The sequence below is a fragment of the Rhinichthys klamathensis genome, unplaced genomic scaffold (assembly GCF_029890125.1).
Source record: "Rhinichthys klamathensis goyatoka isolate OS25496 unplaced genomic scaffold, OSU_Roscu_1.1 h1tg000011l_1, whole genome shotgun sequence".
Lineage (NCBI taxonomy): Eukaryota > Metazoa > Chordata > Actinopteri > Cypriniformes > Leuciscidae > Rhinichthys > Rhinichthys klamathensis.
The window spans coordinates 2650898-2672293 of record NW_026606564.1 but is presented as its reverse complement, the minus strand read 5'-3'; the positions used below and the strand labels follow the sequence as shown (position 1 = coordinate 2672293).

Sequence of the window (21396 nt, the reverse complement as noted above, 5' to 3'; positions counted from 1 at the left end):
AGTAATTATTTTGCACATGTCCCTGTTTATATTTCAAACAGGTCAGCTGACACGTCCTGTCCTGTGACTGGAACCACAGCATCTCTGCAGTAAACCGGACACCTTTTACACTGAAATTAAAGCACAAGAATTATGAATATTGTGAATAATTTAGCAAAATTCAGTGATTTAATACAATAAATAAAATCTGTATGTGATGACACAATATTGCCATCAGTTCAAGTGGCATCAGAATGGATCGCAATATGTACTTGAACCACACAAATGTCTTCGCACAAGTTCAGTTTGCTTTGAGTCTGTGGTGCATTTGCATAGGAGGAGAAGGAGAAGATGATGGATGAGGAGGAGGAGGAGAAGAAGATGGATGAGGAGGAGGAGGAGAAGAAGGAGAAAAGGATGAGAAGAAAGAGGAGGAGGAGAAAGAGGAGGAGGAGAAAAATATGATGGAGGACGAGATAAAGGTGAAGGAGAAGGAGGAGGAAGAAAACATGATGGAGGAGGAGGAGAAGGGGAAGAAGAAGAAGGAGGAGAAGGGGAAGAAAATATGATGGAGGAGGAGATAGAGGTGGAGGAGAAGGAGGAGAAGGAGGAGGAGGAGGAGAAAAATATGATGGAGGAGGAGAACAAGGGGAAAAAGAAGAAGAAGAATGAGAAGGGTAAGAAGAAGAAGAAGAAGAAGAAGAAGAGGAAGGAGGAGGAGGAGAAGGGGAAGAAGAAGGAGGAGGAGGGGAAGGGGAAGAAGAAGAAGAAGAAGAAGGAGGAGGAGGAGGAGGAGAAGAAGAAGAAGGAGGAGGAGGAGAAGGGGAAGAAGGAGGAGGAGAAGGGGAAGGAGGAGGAGAATGGGAAGAAGGAGGAGGAGAAGGGGAAGGAGGAGGAGAATGGGAAGAAGAAGGAAGAGGAGAAAGGGAAGGAGGAGGAGAAGGGGAAGGAGGAGGAGAATGGGAAGAATAAGGAAGAGGAGAAGGGGAAGAAGAAGGAGGAGAAGAAGGGGAAGGAGGGGGAGAATGGGAAGAAGAAGGAAGAGGAAAAGGGGAAGAAGAAGGAGGAGAAGAAGGGGAAGGAGGGGGAGAATGGGAAGAAGAAGGAAGAGGAGAAGGGGAAGGAGGGGGAGGAGGAGAAGGGGAAGAAGGAGGAGGAGGAGAGGGGGAAGAAGGAGGAAGAGGAGAATGGGAAGAAGAAGGAAGAGGAGAAGGGGAAGGAGGAGGAGGAGGAGAAGGGCAAGGAGGAGGAGGAGAAGGGGAAGGAGGAGGAGGAGGAGGGGAAGAAGAAGAAGAAGAAGAAGAAGAAGAAGAAGAAGAAGAAGAAGAAGGAGATGGAGGAGGAGGAGGAGGAGAAGGGGAAGAAGAAGAAAGAGGAGGAGGAGAAGGAGAAGGGGAAGGGGAAGGAGGAAGAGGAGAAGAAGAAAGAAGAGGAGGAGAAGGGGAAGAAGAAGCAGAAGAAGAAGCAGCACCATTATAGAATATTAAAAGACTGGGTTAAAAAAAACAGCGGGAATGAAAGGTGAACTTAGACAAAAAAAAGTTTACTAAAGTAATGTCTATTTTCAAGCACAGATACAGTATGTTCGAAAAACGAATTATTTTTCAGTTCACTCTCAGTTCAGCCCCTTTCAGCCGAGTTTGTGTCTTTTTTAGAGGACTTACAGCAAGAGTGAAGAGTAACTATTGAGTGCGGGAAGAAAATTACATAATTGTGTAAAAAAAAATCATTTTGGCACACTCTGTTTATAAGACTTGGTGTTTCGTTGTGATTGTGTGGCTTTTTATTTCTTTAAGCTTTGATATCCAGTCACCAGCCATATTACATGCTCGCCATTTCCCAGATCAAACTACAACCCCGATATTTGTAAGATTAATCCCAACGTGATTTTTTGGACCAAATTGTGAAGCCCTAGTGATTATCTATTTAAAACACGGTTACAGATTTGGTATGCATTCATCATGAGAAGGGAGAATACTGACCGCACTGCACTGGCAGCTCCAGTGGAACATAGTTTCTATGGCATAGATGGATATAGGCAGAGGCCAGTGTGCAAAAGTCTGGTCTGGAAACATCTGCACGCTCGTCACGTGTGCACTCCAATCCTTCACACTTCAGCATGAACTGCACAGGGTCCACCTAAAAAAAACATCCGAAAAAAAAACAGTGTGACAGAGAGAATTCTTCATCTGAAGTTCATTGTGTTGTTTACTATTGCGTTCTTTTATTCTCTTTTTCGTTTCCCCACTTCCCCCAAGGAGTGGATGTCTTTTGATCAATCTAATCAAAGGAATCTTTAAAAACACTGGCTTGTAATAGTTAGCACATGTCGTTGAGTGAGAGAAAACAGAGGACAGTAGTTACCACTCTGAAACAGGGGCTCAGAGGAGAATTTGTGGAGGAGAACAGAAATGTGCACGACAGGGAGTCGGCAGTGCCATTCTGGCAGATTTCAGCTTTCCTGCAGGAACACTCCGAATCAACCTAAAGCAAACGGCATCAAAATATCACATTAGAGCCTCTCACTCTGTAGTTTTTTTTCCTGTATGGAACCACAACAGTTCATAAATGTGAAAATATGCAATTGGAAGGTCTATATATGCCTGAATGGATAAGAGCAGTGTGAACATTCTACAAAGTTTCACATTTTTGTTCAGTGGAAGAAATTCATGTTCGGATTGAAATGACAGAGAGTACATGACTTGAAATGATTTTTTTTTTCCTTTAAGCATTATTTAACAGGCTATGTACATATGAAGCAAAATAATAGAAATAGTGCTGTGGTCTGTTTTAGTTGTGCTGTGATCGCATATGCTAAACAGGTGTACATTCCTCACAGGTTTCTTTCGCTACCTGCCAGCTGTGAGTGAACTGAAGCACGCTGTGTGTGTGAGAGCCATCTGGCAGAAGAAGCTCGTTAGCTGCCTCGTTATCATTGGTTCCTAAAAGACCAGTGGACACACCTGAAAAACAATTTATTAAAAGATTATGTTAGACCATGATGCATCTTAGAACGATTCTGTTCCTCGAAGAATCCTAAAAATTCAGCTTTGCCATCAAAGGAATACAATTACATTTAAAAATATATTAAAGTTGTTGATTGAAAAAATTAGACACTTCTTTAAAATATATATATATATATATATACACTACCATCCAAATGTTTGGGGTAGTGTGTGTGAGTGTGTGTGTGTGTATTTGTTATGTCAATTCATTTTATTTATTTATTTGTCAAAGGATAGCATATACCATCAGAGCTCGAAGCACATGGTAGAACTGTCTTGAGTTTTGGCAAAATTGTATTGCTAAAAATTAATTCTGGAAGTAATTTAGTAAACAAAGCTACTGATCTTACCGTGAAGCCATCCCTCTAGGATCGCACTGCAAACCTCTAGATGATGATCACATGAGACCCGAAGTCCTCTCTCATTGGACACCTCAATGATGTTCCCCTCCTTTCTGATAACCACTTCGTGGTTAGTGTATGGTATGTGCGTTACTTGGCAATTAATTTCCACCTAAAATCGACAATTGTTGTATAAATCTGTTTAATTAGATCATATTTCATTTTTCAGATAAAGTTTCTAAATTAGTCATGACACTAATATTGGGCATCAAAATAATAAGATGTACCTCTCCATTTGGGTGAATTGCAATCATCGTGTTTTGCATTTGCACCTCAAGCGAGCGACGTTTGAACCTGACAGATTTGAGTGCAATGCTGAAGGTTTGCTTGATGACATCAGCTGCTAGGATGAAGTCACAGGATGCTGGGAGTTTGAACAAATGTCCATCAAATGACACCAAATAGACATCTGCCACTAGAAATGCCTGATCTGGACAGAGAAAATGAAGTACAAAGGCTGTGAGGAAATGAAGAATAATGACCTTTAAAAATAAGTCATTTGTTTCTGTCATCATTTACTCTATTACCTCTATGGGCCCTATCTTGCACCCAGCGCAATTGACTTTGTACACCGACACATGTATCATTCCTATTTTGCACCTGACGCACAGCGGACTTTCCCTTCCACAGACGCACGTCGGTAAATTAGGGAATGAACTTGCGCTCCCGGGGGCGGTTCAGCGAAAAGAGGAGGCGTGTTCCGGCGCAAACGTTCCCTAATGCTATTTTGCAGTTTCAGAAAACAATTCCGCCACAGACCAGGAAAAACCTAGTCTAAAGTCAGTGGCGCGTTATTCAGATGCTATAAGGGCGCATGCTTGGCCATAATGTAGCGTGTGCACAACGCGCATACACTTTGCTTCTCTCAAACACAGACGCACCAGTTCCCATTTTTGCAAACCATACATAATTACAAGGAAAAATATTACCACACGAGGGAAATCATTGTGGTGTCCATGAAGATGTGAAAAAATAGGCATAAATCTAGCTTACACATTTACCCAAATTATTATACGCCTGTTTAACCGAAGCTAATTTGGGTGGGTTTCTCCCATCCCCATACAATGTCACTTCTCTGTCTTTTACGGCCCTGACGAGAACGTCGGTCTCCTCGCCTGTGAACCGCTCCTGATGTGTCCATGGCAAAAAGAGAAAATGTGAGAAGACGCTCTGATTGGTTTATTGCACGTTACGCCCAAACCACACCAAATGAGTAATGTAGCTACTTCAGACCAACCCATTTTAGATTTGCGCCGAGATCGGCCCACAAAATAACTTGCGTTTTGCGTTTGATACTTGCATTTCAGATCGTTAAAATAGGGCCCTATGACTTTGGGTTGCACTTTATTTCGACAGTCCACTTTTGACATTCTACTAACAATACAGTATGTAACTTTGCAACTACGGTCAACTAACCCTCATTAATGTGCAACTACATGTCAACCAAAACACGTTAGAATATTAGTAGACTGTTAGGTTAGGGTTAGTAGAATAACTTGACGTATAGTTTAGGGCTGTAGTCAAGACCACCTTTGTCGAGTCCAAGACCAGGACTAGTCGAGTCCAAGTCAAGACCAAGTCCAAAGAGGTTAGAGTCCAAGACAAGACCGAGTCCAAAAAGGTTCGAGTCCGAGTCAAGACCGAGTCCAGGACAGGAAAAAAGTCTTGACATTAAATGACAATCATTTTGGGTTATTATTTGTTGATCTAAAAGCAAAAACAGTGTCACAACACCCAGGATTTTTAAGTATAGACATTCCCCTTGATATCATATAATCTTCTAATCTAAAGAAAAAAGAATGATGACATATGATACCTCATAATAGCAGTGTTAGAACTGATACAAACACCAACCCACTACTATTACCACTGCTAGGTACTAGTAGCCTACTGAGCATTTTAATAACTAAATGACAATATAGCTTCAGTCCAGTAAAATATATCTGTGGTAATTTCTTCACGTTAAACCGAACTTTTATTTTGACGGGTTTCTGAGTGTATCTGACGATGAAATGCTGAAGATAAACGTGTACTTGAGTATGTGTAGTACACGAACCTGCGGCACTCACTTACAGAGACTCGCTGAACAATCAGATTTGATAGCAGTCTTTAATATTCACAGTGACTAGTCCATATAGCAATTTCATATTATGATTGACAGTGAATAGACAGATCTGTTATTTCAGCGATGCGCCGGTATTGCAGTAGCAAATAGTAGAAAAGAAATCACACACGCGCAGGTCGTACTTGTCAATGACGGGCACTACAATCTGCGGTAATCTGCGGAGGTTTCTGTGGAAGTCTGCGGGTGCATACTACAATAATACGTTACTGGGAACATAAAAAAGACACCTGGACTCGGTCGAGACCAAAAGCCATATTTGGCAAGACCAGTGGCCGAGACCGAGACAAGTCCGAGTCCGAATACCAGCGAGTCCGAGACGAGTCCGAGACAAGTCCGAGAACAGAGAAAAACGGTCATGAGTCCGGACTCGAGTCCAAGACCGGACTCGAGTACTACAGCCCTGGTATAGTTGCAAAGTTACTTATAGTTATAGTTAGTAGATTGTCTTTTGGGGAATCATCACAATAAAGCCTTAGCAGATTTTAAGCAGAAAGTCTACTGATACTCGAATGACTACATGGTAGGTGACGTAGTTGCAAAGTTATTTATAGTTATAGTTGATAAAGTGGAGTATCGAAATAAAGTGTTACAGACTTTATTTATTCTGCTTGATCACAGAAGAACATTTTTGAAGAACTTTGGGGTCCAGACAACATCGGTCTCCACTGACTTTCCTTGTATGGAATTTTTCACAACATTTTTTTCTATTTTTGTCATATAGGTTTAGAATAACATGGTGGTAAGTAAAATATGTTTTTTGTTTGTGTTAACTATCTCTTTAAGTAGTAATTTCATTCTCATGAATAGTAAATGCATCTGACGTATGGAAATCCCAAGGGTCTAGATTAACTCAATTAGTGGTCTAGAGATGGAAAACATGTGTTCAACATGAAGGCCCATGAGAGCTGAACACTCATAATAACTCACAGTTGACGGGACTGTCCATTATCTTCCTCTTCAGCCGGTAGAGCTCTGCTGTAGGACTCAGAGAGTTCAAGGCCAGTAGAGGCTTCAGGAAAAACTCCTCCAGAAGAACTTCAGTCACACCTGCTTCCTTCACCTTCAGCCACGGGCCCACAGGAAGTGGCAGCCTAAAGATCAGCTCACCCTCACTGGAATAACAGAGTTGAGGAGAAAAAGTTTGGAATTATATACTGTACATTTCTGTATGAATCACTGCTACTGTAAGTCCAAATCAAAATGTATATAATTAACGATAACGCTGTCATGTCACCTATTTTAAAAGAGTAAAATGCATTAAACATTGGTGAGACCTAATGGACTGGTGGTACAATTTTTGTTAAGCGTGCCAGAGTTTCTAGGTTCTAATTCGCCCTCAATTTTTTTTCTTTTATTATTAAAACCAAAGATGTTCATCAGTGATTGTATATCAAGAGCAGAGACACTTTGTTTGGATTTGGTTTTGTGATTTCGCCGGAACAAATAGAAAGTCTCTGCAACAGCCTCAAGCGATAGATTGAAGCGCTCTTTTGTGTGAAGACTGTGCATGAGCGCCAAGAGAACACTTGCCAAATGCCAATGATAACAGCGGCAACAAACATTCAGCATGATTTCAAAAACAACACATTCCAGAGCCAGATCTCCTCTTATTTAGCTTTCAATCACAAAAATACAAATAACTGACAAACAACTTAAATCACCAAGTGACAATAAATACAGCAACAGTATAAACAGACGCAGCAAACAGTGAAACAAAAAAGTATCTTTTATCTGCTTAAACTATTCATGCCATGTCACATTGCTGGTATATGGAGTACCATATTATCGAACCTTGATGGTCCTCGAGGAACATTTGCTGCTAGTGTGGAGTGGGTGCTGGTGATCTGTGGATCCCCATTAAACGTCTGCTCTGCTGAGGAAGACCTCACCAGCCCCAGACCCCAGCCAGCCGCATCCCAGACCCTACACTGAGAGTAAGCCAGAGCTCACCGCAGACACGGAGCCCGAGTCTGCTGCGATGCCAGCACCAGAGTCAACACCTGAGCCGATCATAGTCCCGGAGCCCGAGCCCCACAGGGAGTCTGACTAGGTGCGTGAGCTGGCAACATCGTCCTTTGCCAGTGAGTGCGCTTGTGGAATTCGAGGGCATGGAGTGCAGCCATGCCCACACTCCCATCGCTGAGGGTGAGCTACAGCTGGCCTCTGCATTATACATTGGAAGAGGAAATTCCCTTTAATCCCCCGTTGTCACTGGTCCCGCCCAGCTCCAAGTCTCCCGTGTCTCCAAAGCATCCCCCTCCTCTGCTTATAACAGCCAGTTCCTCAGCCCCATGCACTCTGCTACGTGGATCTGCCTTCCAGCTCCGCCTTGGCAAGAGGATCCCCTGGCTCCGCATCCAGCCTCCGAGCCAGTCACTCAACCTTGGAATGACGACTAATCGGCTCCACCTCGGCTCCTCCTTCCCTTGGCTCGCCTGGGACCATTGTCCTTACGTCTCCAATTGGCTCCTTAATCCCTCCGGCTCCGCCTTGGTCCTCAGTCCTACCAGCTCCACCTCAGTCTCCAGATCCATTGTGTCACTTGGGCTGATTGACTCTTCGGCTCCGCCTGGGTCTCCACCTCCATCGGCATCAATCTCAGTCTGTCATCCACCTGGATCTCTGCCAAGTCTGCATCATGGCTTCTCCCTCCCTCGACTCCACAGTGGGCCTTTGTCCTGGCTGTGGTCTGGGTCCCCACCAGGCTTCTCATGCTCTTGTCTCCTCCCTCCAATTGATCCCCATCTTGGTTTCTCCCGCCATCATCTCCTGTTGTTTACTGCCATTCGCCAGCTCCTCGTCCTCCTCATAAGCCGCCTTCCTCCCTCCTCAGTTGGACTTGTTACGCCGCGAGGATGCACCTTCTGGAAGGGGAAGCTACTGTAATGGTCTCGTTCTGTTTTGGTTTCATTTTCCTTCTGTTCCCTGTTCTGATTTGCCTGAGTTCTGTTTGCTAGTTAGTTTCTATGGTTTCTGATTGGATTACATTCACCGGTTGATCGTTTAGTCACCTTGTTATCCCTGTGTATTTAAACTCTGAGTTTCCTCTGTTAATTATTCCGTGAAGTCTTTAGTTAACGTGGTTGTGTGTATTTCTCCTGGTTATCTCCCGAGTGTTACCTTGTTGGATTTATTAAAGACTGTTTTTGTTCTCTACTGCTTTCGTTGTGCGCTTTATCACAGCCGACATTACAGACATCACAGACATCTGTGAGCTTGGTTTTCTTGTAGGTGAGCTTAAAGAGTGGTTTGTTTTTGGCTTACACATTGGATTAATTGGCATCATATCAATAATAAACATACAACAAACAAGTTTTATCACAAACTAAATTGCCCCAAATTTATAAATACATATTTATGTATTGAATATTATTATGTTTAAATTGGAGTTTAAAAATTTATTTTGGAATACAAAACTTCTAATTGTTACTATTGTGGTGTTTGTGTGCTGGGAGCCTCATAGCAGCATGATTTATGTGAATAACTGGGTTATTGATATTAATCAGATTATGATATTAATCAGATTCTGGTGTTGGGATAAGCCAAAAAAAATCTTTTTTAAGGAATGTTGGTAACCAGAGTGACTTCCACCATTGACTTCCATAATATGGAGGGGGGGTAAAAACAGATTTGTCTAAATATATGTTCCACTGAAGAACGAAAGTCAAACAGGTTAGAAAATACTTGGTGGTGGTGAGTAAATGACAGAATTGTCATTTTATGGTGAACTATCCCTTTAAGCTAAGACTACTACTTTTAATAGTGATAATGGCACCAACTTTTTTTGTGATGAAGGGATGATATCTGGCCCATTCATATTTACAAAATTGTTTGGTTTCACTTTATTTTGATGGTCCCTTTAACACATTCTGTTGACTATAAGTAAAGTTGCACCTACATGTCTACTAACTCTCATTAGAGTGTTAGACTATTAGTAGACTGGTAGGGTTAGGGTTAGAATAAGTTGACATGTAGTTGCAAAGTTACTTATAGTCAGTAGACTGTATGTTGGAGGATCATCACAATAAAGAGTTATCAGATATTAAGCAGACAGTCTATTTATACTCTAATGAGTTACTTATAGTCAACAGAATGTTCAAAAGGGACCATCAAAATAAAGTGTTACCAATTGTTTTGGCTGATGTGTATTGTTGGGATGCTTCTTGAACGTTCTGTTCTAGATCTCACCACAGCATTTAAATCAAATTGAGCTCAGAGCATTGACCACTTGGCCATTTTAATTTACGCAATTTGAGAATTCTGTTGTTGATTTACTTCTGTGTTTTGGATTGTGGTCATTCTGCATGAGTTTTAGATCATTTCTTGACAATCCACTGTACAACTTAAAATTCATTAGTCCCTCAATGATTAAGGCAGTCCAGACCCTGAGGAATCAGCGAAGCTCCATATCCCTCTGCAGACATATGCCTCACAGTTGGGGATGAGGTTTTGTTGTTGGTATGTTCTGTTTTTAACAAAACGTCCCGCTGTGTATAATTAGCAAACAGATAAACTTTGTCCCACTTGCCCCCAGACCATTGCTCCAGTAGTGCTCGCAGCATCCAGGTGGTCTTTAACAAACTTGAAATATGAAAAGTGAGTTCTTTTGGATTGCTGTTATCACGTGATCAAATTATATTGTTATTGTATTTATTGTAATTATATTATATTGTATTGACTGTGCACTGTAGTGTATTTCAAAGTGTATTTAAAACTGTACTTGCAGATAATATAATGTTAATGAAATAAAAGGCCACTTAAGTGTACACTTTCATGAAAAGGTGCACTTTGTATTAATGTCAAATATTACTTTGAAGTACATTTTAAATCATTGTTTTAATCTTTTGATGTGCTTTAAAGTACACTATTTTTGATGTGTTGATTATAATTTTAACTGTAGTGTGTCATTCGATATTACATTTAAAGTTAATATTTTAAATAAATTGCAATATATATATGTATAATATACTGTATGTAAAATACAATATATATTTAAATACATGACATTCAAGTTTCAATAGCAATGGCATTAAAGTATATTTTTAATTGGCCATAAAAGCTTGTTAGTACAACTTTACCATATTTCAAATATAATATAATTATAAACATAAAGATGTACTTAATTTCCACTTAAATGGGTAAAAAAAAAACACTCTTCAGTTCAGCTAATTGCATTTAATATAAATTTCAACTACAGTACATTTCTCGGGCACTGTTACTTTATGCCCTCTAAAAATGTTAAAATAGACTTTAAATCAGAAAATAAAGACATGCTCATGCAGTCATCGCATTTATAAATTGCACTTTTAATGTTTGTTTGTTTTTTTACAAAAAAATAAATAATAATAATAATCACGTCATTGACCCAAAGTATTTTTTGTTATTTAAAGCTATTTAAATTTAAAGTATTATTATAACTCATTTTTGTAGTTATGCCAAGCTGTAAAATTGTTTATCAAGTAGAAATTGTGAGTAATTATTTGTGAGTAATTAATTTATACATATACTGTATGTCAGTAAGCACTCCCTAAAATGCCTCAATTGTAGTCTCGTTTTCTCAAACAGAAGGCTGTGTGTATCTAAGTAATGCTGCATATCTGCATGTTATCAAGCTCTATCGAAGGAAGTCTCAATTTAAAGGATCCTTTCAAGGCAGACTTCATTTCATGTCCTTCATTCAGTCTGTTTTGAAGGATGCATCCAGTGTATCCTTTGAGCCCTTCAATCACCCACAATCTTTTGCACACATTCCAAAAAAAAAGAAAAAGAAAAAAGAATGAGCAGAAAATGAATAGGTGCTGAGCTTGTCCAATTTCACTATGTAATGCAAAAAGAAAAAAAGAAAAAAGTGTGACATTTCTGAAACTCGAAGTAGTTGACCAATCACAACAAACTGGTTCAACCGACCAATCAGAGAACAATGCGCTTTTCGAAAGGAGTGGCTTCATTGAAACTGGAACTAAACAGAGCGTTACTGACAGACTGGGAAGAGAGGAGCTGCGATAATGTGATAAATGTTTTTACATTCAATCATGACAAACTATTCTAGACTAGTAGACCTGTGCCCGGTTGCATAAAGCACCTTAAGTTTTTCCCTTAAGTATGATACTTAAGGGGCGATTTACCCTTGCCTAAGAGAATAACTTAAGGGTGTTGCATATAATCTCTTAAACGGTTCTCTTAGGTAAGGGAAACATTTAAAGTCCCTGTAAAGGCAATTTAAAAAAAAAATTCTAAACACATTATAAATGTTAGAAATGTATTGATTAAACATATTACAAAGACTGTGAACTGTAAAGTACTGAATTGTGGAGTTAGACCGTTAAACAGTTTTTCACCATTGCTATTTTCCGGATTTTCTGGGCGGGGCTAAAACGGGGCTCGATGACCAGGGTTCTAAATTGACACCCGCCAACCCGCCAAATGCGGGTTAAAATTCATTTTGGCGGGTGTTAATAAAAACTTACTAGCCAGTTTGGCCGGTGATCCATAAGGTTCTGTTCTCGGTCATTTATCCCTCTGGCAGTACTTCCTACATTTCCCATGAACACTGTGCCGTAATACTACGTGATGACGTTTCATACGCCCATTGGCTGCGCGCAGTTTGCAGTGAAACATGCGCGTGAAATGATCATGGAAACGAACGGAGCGTCCGTCCACCAGAAAACACAGGGAAGATGAAGAACGAGCCAGAGCAGGGAGCATAGACTGAAAGAGGAGGGAGCTAGTAAAGTAGCTAAAGTAAAAAGTTAAGATTAAACTAAATGCGGCGGTGGTTGGGACAGACTTCTGGGTTTAAATTTAAATGTCGTTTAAAGAGATACGTTATTTTTTTAAGTTTAAGGTTTTTGTCATTATTTCTGAACAAGCTTATACATTAGGCAATATACACAACTAGCCTATATATCTTAAGGTTTTCTTTTAGTTGAAAACCTTAAACAATGTGTGTAAAAAAATATATATAAACAACAAAAGCATTTAAGCTCAAGCAGCGCAAACGGGGAAAAAACGCACAAAAAAACCACAGAACGTACATACTCGAGTCAGCATATGATTATCGTGTTTATATTGTTTCACGTTCATGTTGACAAAAACAATAATATCCACATGCTCGAGTGAGAAAACGCGCTGCGCTGACACAGACGTTGCAGAGACGCGTGTGTGTGTGCAAAGTGAAGTAACAGCACTTTGCGTTTTCTGTATCCCTCAACGAAACTTAAAGGAAGTGGTTAATGCAGTGATGGACACAGTCTTCCTCAGTCGACTGCTGTTTCTTTGGATTTCATGTTATTTCTCATTGTGGTGGTGTCGGTGATATTATGATAACTCAGTTTAATTAATAAATAATTGATTAAATGTTATTCCATTTTGTAATAGGCTATCATTTGATAATCAAGTAATTCCAAACTTCGCGAGGCAGACAATGACATTATGTGATCAAATACAATCCACTTGTTAAATGCTCCACCCAGTGCATTTAATTATAACTGCGGAAAAAAAATAAAGAAAAAAAGTAAAATTCTAATAGTATTTTTTTTTTTTTTTAATAATTACAGATCGAAAATTCGAATATTCGTGCACATCCCTAATAGATAGATAGATAGATAGATAGATAGATCCCAAACTTGAAATTAAATGTTTGCACTTTCTGTGTTGTATTGTACTTTTATATGTGTTTTTCATGCCAACAATGTTAATAAAATGCTCAAATGCATTCAGTAGCACTCATAATTTCTCTTATTTTCACCGGAAAAAATTTGGCTAGTGGAAATTCTAAATGGCTGGTAACTTTAGAAAGTTACCAGCCACATTGGCTGGTGATCAAAAAAGTTAATTTAGAACCCTGTCGATGACGCACTGGAGCCCTTGAGCTCCTGGACACGCCCCTACTTGATGACGCACTGAGGCCAATGAGGCTGGCCGCTCCTTACAATATTATAGAGCACATTCACATCAGTTTGCCGCTCATTCGCGAGTTACTGTCAGTACTATTATTAGTAACGGCCTACAGATTGCTAGCTAGCTATGCCTTTGTCACGGAAATGCGTAACGTTACTACCTGGATCCGATCACCGGATCAGTACAAAACAGATCGGTGTCCTTATTTACATTTCCGAAAAACGATTACATCAAGAAGAAGTGGATTAATTTTGTGAAGAGCCACCTTGATGGAGAGCTGAGGATCACCGCCAAAACCACCTCTGTAAGTGATCATTTTACACGGGACAGTTTTATAAACTTTCATCAGAGACAACTGGGATTCACTGATAATCCGCTGTTACTGGTGAATGGGGCCGAACCGACTATCTCCCGCCTCGGCCTTCATCCTCCAGTCGCGCCGACAACTGGTGCCATCATCGGCAGTGCGTGCCCACCGTGCGAGCATCCATTTCGGCTGTAGAGTTGAGTGTGGCGACGGCAGCTTTCCCGCGAGTGGGCGTGGCTTCAGCACAGCCAGCGGACACGCCCCCAGCATTTGAGAGCAGAGAATACTGCTCATTTTTTCAAGATTTTGATAGTTATTTTATGTACTTGCTGGCTTTTTTTATCATTCAAATTTGGCTGGGTGAATAATAACACATTTTTCTGTGGTGTGACAAACTCAGAACACATACTTAATTTTGACTTTACAGGGACTTTAAGTGTTTCACGACAGCGATCCTGGATTCACGTTATAAAAGTCTGTTGTTGCCATAGATACGCAAAACACTAACATGTCGGAATATCACGTGTCAGTCCAGTGACGCTATCACGTAACACCGCGTTAGCTCCGAAAGTGGCTGCAGTTTGTGTTGTTCACCGTCTCATGCTTTGGCATTTGTTTAGGTTTTGTGAATGCACTTCTGGCTCTGTGTCTCGAAATACAGCTGAGTATATTTCCATACCATACCTGTTTTCTTCTGTCATGATTCCTTTTATAACACAGAATCAGCTCGTTCTCCAGTGAATTTTTTTTCTGCACGGGTCGGCCACACACTCTCCATGCGCCCACTGACTTAACGTTGTGATAGTTTACATGCGAGTCGCGTGTAATGACAGACAGACAGCCGTCTAGTTTGATAGCGATGTCAAATATTGCGCGTCGATCAAATCGGTATTCTTGCAACAATTTTTCATCGCTAATTTAGTCCAAAGGGTTCTCCCTATTCCCTATGATCTTCAGCTGGTTCCATAAATTCAGCCATGTCGTCTTATTTTTGTCCGCGTTACTCTTAAGGTTACGATTTCCAAACCTTAAGTTATACTAAGGGAAATTACCGTTAAGGGGTTTTATGCAACAGTTAACGATTACTTAAGTGAAAAAACAGCATTTAAGGGAAATTCTAAGTGTTTATGACATTTCACTTTAAAAAAAAAACGTTAAGTAACACTTAAGGCTATTTTTCTGCAACACCCTTAGGTTTAAGGGAAACATAAGGGCGACCTTAAGGGAAAATTACACTTAAGGTGCTTTATGCAACCGGGCACTGGAAGAAAATCTGGAATTTATAAAAGGACATAAAATGGCCTCTTTAATAGGCTAATTCTAGACTCTGGCACCCCAAACACTCCAGGAAATAGTGAGTCAACTCCTGCCAAGTTTCAGAGAGTAACACCTGTTAGAACAAACGGCGATGGGCCATGGTTCTAACAGATTTGCAGCATACCTTTTGGAGAACTTGAACATTAGTGCGAGCTGTCTTCTGACACCCCCGAGCATGGCAGCCAATCGGGCCTCCATCCATTGAAAGGTCTGCTGGCTCACCTGAAGAACATGACATAACATACATCCTCTATTATGTCTATCCCGTTCGATCAACAGCCTAAGGAGCCCGTTCTCATCCCAAGGCGTCATATACTGACGCTTTTGACATTTCGTCTACATCCAACGCACATGGCACCCTTTAGCGTCAATATTACCCCTTTTCCACCAAGGCAGAGCTGGTGCTGGTTCGGAGCCAGAGCCTAGTTTCAATTCGGTTCTTTGTTTTTCCACACGCAAAGCACCAGCTCCGAACCAGGAAAAGTGGTTCTTAAGTAGCACCAAATCATTGCTGGTCTAGAACAGAGCCAAGTAAGAACCGCTTGCGTCAGGGGCTGGGGGCGGGGTTACCGTGACCAACAAGACGAATAGAAACTTGTGACCGCCATTTTTAAATAGCAGCTAGTCGAGCTAATAGCAGCTTGATTATAATATCCGTCTATGTAAGTTACGGCGAGCTGCACAAACGCGTTGGATTCCAATGTATTTTTGCAAACCATGAGCATCCATAGTAACGCAACGTCCGTTATTGTTGATGGCTTGTTCGAGATGCATCGGAGCGGCACGGACCGATCGGAGCTGCAGGAGTGTTTGGAGATCATACGACTCCTTGTGCTTTTGGATCGCTTTCGCAGTGCTTTGATGTCATGCGGCGATCGATCTGCGAGAAGCCGATGCATCTCGAACAAGCCTGGCGTGTTTGTGTTTGGCGCTACCGCACTATAGCGTTGCTGGGCAACATGAGACGTATGCAGTGACGTAAGATCTGGCTCTGTTGTGGCTCTCTAGCCGGTGGAAAGGCAAACCGGTTCTTAGTAAGCTTGTCAGTCGAACCAACTCCGAACCAGCTCTGGCTCTGAACCAGCACCCGGTTCTTGTTGGTGGAAAAGGGGTATTTGAGACGCAGATAGATATGGGCCAGAAGGCGCCTCCTAGCGGTCTAACCCTAACCCTACCCCAGACCTAAACCTACCCATATCTATCTGCGTCTCATATTGACGCTAAAGGGTGCCATGTGCGTTGGATGTAGACGAAATGTCAAAATATGTCAAATATGACGCCCTAGGATGAGAATGCGTTGGCCTAAGACTTCAGGATAACAAATAAATGCATATTTCTTGCCATGTCCGCTGCAAAGATGGCAACGTGCAAAGCGGTCAGAGACGGCGCCCTCAAGTGAGGATCGTGAAGTATCGCAGGCAAAAGCTCAGTCAGCTCTCTGGTCCACAGCTGCACTCCTCGCTGCCACGCGGTGTCCAAACGCACCCCTGTCACGTCGTGGTACGCTCCAGCTAGAGTGGCCAGGGGTCCTGCGAGAAATTAAACCTACAATAACGCTAATACACACTGACAGGCATTTTCGAATGAAAGGCGATGACATGAAGCCACAGTTGTGCTGGTGCATAATTGCGACTGGTTTACAGATGCTTACGCAATGATGTGACTAGAACGCTGTCAAGATCAATTACAGATAATGTGACCTCAATTGCCACAGGAAATCATTTAAACATGTGCTTGGTGTTTTAGAAAAATAAAGTTACGTGTTTCCTGTCAATCACCCAGTGCAGCTCAAAGGGAACTGTGCCTCGCAACTGTAGAAGAAATCAGAATGAACAGGGAGACGCAGAACTTGATAGGGCAAACTCACTCCTGAGCTCTTGTTGGACCTGTTGAGACATGAGATGCAGGATTTGGAGCGCGTGCGGTAGGCTGTGTGTGAGCGAGTGTCGGAGCGGGCCGGTCGTCCATGCTTTCCACAGCGCTCCTGCTCTCTGCAGCAACAGGGTCTCGGCTCGCTGGGACAGGGACAGCGGGCCGTTACTCAACTCCAGCAGGAACATGCTGTCGCCTGCCTAGATGATGAATAATGACACGTGATCGACATGATATTTGATACTGCGAACTTTTATGAAGCCTAAACAACCGGTCACACTAATTTTTGGGGTTTTATGGATTCACGGATTTGTGGATTTAAAACTTTCCAGCTGAAAGATTTATGCTTTAATTATTTTTGAACTACAATTGTATTGGGACAAATAGTCCAGCATATATGGAAACTTAATCAATCCTTTTAAAAAGCATGCCATGATGCTTTTCATGAAGTTGAATGAGAGATTTATTATATACGTATATACACTCTACTGTTTAAAAGATTGGGGTTGGAAACATTTTTTAATGTTTTTGAAAGAATTCTCTTATCTCAAAAACAGTGAAATATTATTCAAATTTAAAAAAACTATTAAATAACTGTATTTTAATCTAGTACATATATTCAAATGTAATTTATTCCAGTGATAGTAGTGATGCTGAAAATTCAGCCTGGCATCAGTCACATGATCCTTCAGAAATCATTATAATATGCTGATTTTTTATTATAACTAATGTTGAAAACAGCTGCGCTGCTTAAAATTGTTGTGGAAACTATTCTATTCCGATGAATAGGAAGTTCAAAAGAACAGCTTTTATTTGAAATAAAAGATTTTACTGTAACTTTAGGTCCATTTAATGTGTCCCTGCTGAATAAAAGTATTAAGAAAAGAAAAAAAACACTGGCCACAAACGTTTGAACAGTATTTCATTGTAAAATTCTCATTACAAATTGTTCATTTCTAAATGACTTTGTTTACACAGCACTTAAAGGGATGTTTTCAGCAAAAAGGGAAATTATCCTAAACCCTAATGACTTTCTGTCTTCTGTGGAATGAACATATTTTGAAGAACGTCTCTACTGTCCATACAATGAAAGTCAATAGTGTCCAAAACAACACTGGACCCCATTCATTAACAGTGTGTGGATGGACCAAAAAACCACTGAGACATTAAAAAAAAAAAAAGTTCCACAGAAGAAAGAAAGTTGGTAACACTTTATTTCGATAGTCCACTTTAGACATTCTACTAACTATAAGGATCTTTGCAGTTACATGTCAACTAACTCTCATTAGAGTATAAGTAGACTGTATTCTTAATATCTGCTAACACTTTATTCTGATACTCCTCCAACAGACATTCTAGTAAGTAACTTTAGTAGAAAGTAACTTTACAACTACATGTCAACTTATTCTACTAACCCTAACCTAACAGTCTACTAATACTCTAATGAGATTTAGTGGACAAGTTACTTAAAGTTTGTAATCTAAAGTGGACCATCGAAATAAATTGTAACCATGCAGAAAGCCATACAGGTTTGGGCGACAAGAGAGTGAGTAACTGATGTTTCATTTTTTTGTGGTGAACTAACACTTTAACCTAGTTCAAATTTGTAGCAGGACAGCCTGTGAGATATTACAAACCTGTCTTCTGAATGTTAACAGAAGATGCTGAAGTCTCTGAAGTCTGTCCAAAAGTTTACTCCTTATCCGGTACCCCAGCTGCTGGAGCCGTGCCTGTAGAGATATGTTATCAAAAAACCAGACATGAAAAACAATGTTTTACAAGGTATCTGGCAGATTTATATTATGTGAGTAACATCATAACTCCTTCCCGTCCTCACCTCTGAGGCCCAAAGGCACTCCCTGCATCCCTTAGCTTGAAATAGCAGACTCTGATTGGCTGCTCCTACAGAAATAAGGGCAAGGGTTTCATTCTCAATGCCATGACCGCCTCTCTGAGCCTCCAGGGTGAACCAGTGATGCCCCTCCAAACAGAACGCCACTCGGATATCATCAGATGTTTCTGACGGCAAGCAGAAACGCATACAAAACTGATTTAGAAAAATAACATGATTAAAAATCGTTTGTTATTAAACCTGACAAAAAGAAAAGAAAAAATGCAGTAGATTAACAGGTTAAGCAAGGGTTTGATCATGTTGTTAATTTAGAGACCTTAAAATTTTGTGTATCAAATATGATACAGTAGGCTTTATATATATATATATATAGCATCATCACCAGTGTGGTATCCAGCAGCAGCTCGTAGGCAGCGTTTTCCCAGCACCCCCTGCAGCCAGAGCATCTCACTGCGGTCTAGTTTTGCATGAACCTGGATCTCCACATTCCTGCCTGAAGACAGGGAACTGCAGGCCAGCTCCGCACTCCAGTTTCCTACCTGCCACTGTAAATCACACATATTTATTTTGTTCATTTGTTTTCATTTGTCCACCAAACATCATGGTGAGGAAGTTCCATTGGCTTTTACTGTTTTATAGCAAGCTATTACATTTCGACACACTAGAAATAACTACAACCAAATTTGAAAAAGTTACACTTCTTCATATAATGTTCTCTCTAAACGATTTGGTTGTACATACTGAAATCTGTCATTCTGAAACTCAACACGTTGAAGACCGGTTGCGGTGCGAGTACCTCTGTGAGCAGAGAGTAGTTGGAGCGCTGACTGCTGCTGATGTTTCTGAGCGACAGTGTGAAGGTGTTGTGCTGAGTGTGTCCAGACACAGACACACGGGTGTGAGTGTGCAACATCTCCTTGCCTGAGTTCACTCTGTGAGATCCAGACCAAATTAAAGCCTGCGGGAAAAAAAGATCACTGTTACAATATAAATATTATTCATAAAATGAAAATTACCCCATGATTTAATCACCCTCAAGCCATCCTAGATGTATATGACATTTTTCTTTCAGACGAATACATTCGGAGTTATATTGAAAAATGTGCTGGCGCTTCCAAGCTTTATAATGGCAGTGAATGGCTGTTTCTGTTTTGAAGTCCATCAAAGTGCATCCATCCATGATAAAAGTGCTCCGGGGGGTTAATAAAGACCTTCTGAAGCGAAGCGATGCGTTCGTGCAAGAAAAATATCCATATTTAAAACTTTATCGACCAAAACTAGCTTCAGGCAGACGGCTGGAAAAAGGTAACATTTAAAAAAAAAAGTATATTTATACTATTTTTTTCATTTATTTGATTAGGTAAGGCAAGGCATTTATATTTCATACACTATGGCAATTCAAAGTGCTTTACACAAAAAGGAATTAAAATAATCACAAAATAAAACCAAGGAAAATTAAAACAGTTATACAAGGAATTGAAAGAGATCATAGGCTACATTTATTTTGTGTGTGTGTGTGTGGGGGGGGGGGGGGGGGGGGGGGGGGGGGGGGGGGGGGGGGTCTGTATCATAGCAATCAAGCTCAGAGTGGCAGTGCTGAAGCTTTGAGGCCACAGTGACACCTTGTGGTGTGACCAAACGAAATGCAAGCCTTTGCAAGTCACACAAGGAATGAATGATTAAGAGATGGGCCAAAATTTTATATCACCGTTTAAGTCATTTAATATCACCCTAACTGTATGTATATTGGGGGACCATACATACTCTCTGTCCTGGACATGGCCGTAAATTCGTCCGGTCGGGACTTCTAAAATGTCTTGGCACACATGAACAGAGACCGCATCTTCAACAGGCACTATAAGATTGTTACCAGTAAAATAAAATCAGAATCAACAATCAGTATCTCATTTCTCATTAGTGCATCCTCGTTTCCTTCCCTCGCTTCCTTTCCTTTCGTCTTAGCTTCACACCTCTGTTTCCTCGCCTCTTCGCGGTGCAATTAGACAACTGAGATGTCCTTCAAGATGTCTGAATTCAATCGGTTACCGGGTCACGGGCTGGAGGAACGAGGAAACGAGGAAGCATCGATTTGAGTATTGAGAAGCACCCCCTGTCTGTGTAAATATACCTAATGCCACTTCAAAGTCAGCTTCTGTACGTCCCACATCTGCAGTGCAAAGATGGCTTTTATTAAAAGGATTAAAACCTTATTGAGCAATTTGGAATAATATTTTATCATTTAACAAAGTTTTGTTAAAATAATCTAAACATAAAAAAAAAATAACTTCCCGCCAAACCACAGTCGTGTTTTACTTTTAGATAAATGTCGTGTGGCATTTATAAAGAACATAATGACATGAGGATGCATCTTAAATTTTCATATTTGGTGAACTAAAGTGATACATATGTTAAGCTGCTATATGCATATTTTAGTGTAATTTAATTGACAGAGATTGTGATCTCACAGGCTGTGGAGGACAGAGGCCGAACTGAACATGGTGTTCAAGACGGTCCCTCAGGTTGGTGTGTATCTGGGTCAGAAGAGAGTGAGACGGACAGGGAGACGGAGAGATGTTCCGGGCCCTCAGCTCCACGAGGAGCGTGTGCATTCCCTTTACTCCTCCCTAAACAACAGACAA

The 21396-nt window shown here is 40.8% G+C and overlaps 2 protein-coding genes across 2 annotated transcripts in view; both read right to left on the bottom strand.

Moving 5' to 3' along the window:
• Positions 1 to 4: 4 nt before the first annotated feature.
• Positions 5 to 15250, bottom strand: LOC130101128 (apolipophorin-like). Its single transcript, XM_056266714.1, has 8 exons — positions 15158 to 15250; positions 6438 to 6622; positions 3613 to 3815; positions 3335 to 3497; positions 2833 to 2942; positions 2344 to 2463; positions 1962 to 2118; positions 5 to 110 (listed from the first exon to the last, which is right to left on the bottom strand). The coding sequence occupies exons 1-8, from the start codon at positions 15229 to 15231 to the stop codon at positions 106 to 108; spliced, it is 1017 nt and encodes a 338-aa protein (XP_056122689.1). The 5' UTR covers positions 15232 to 15250; the 3' UTR covers positions 5 to 105.
• A 1085-nt stretch (positions 15251 to 16335) lies between these two features.
• Positions 16336 to 21396, bottom strand: part of LOC130101515 (uncharacterized) — a 57539-nt gene continuing 52478 nt past the window's right edge. The window contains exons 49-55 of the mRNA XM_056267288.1: positions 21223 to 21381; positions 19554 to 19715; positions 19140 to 19302; positions 18743 to 18924; positions 18543 to 18635; positions 16901 to 17105; positions 16336 to 16562 (exon numbers count right to left, since the gene is read on the bottom strand). Of these exons, the coding sequence (XP_056123263.1) occupies positions 16336 to 16562; positions 16901 to 17105; positions 18543 to 18635; positions 18743 to 18924; positions 19140 to 19302; positions 19554 to 19715; positions 21223 to 21381 (1191 nt within the window). The remainder of the gene's footprint in view (positions 16563 to 16900; positions 17106 to 18542; positions 18636 to 18742; positions 18925 to 19139; positions 19303 to 19553; positions 19716 to 21222; positions 21382 to 21396) is intronic.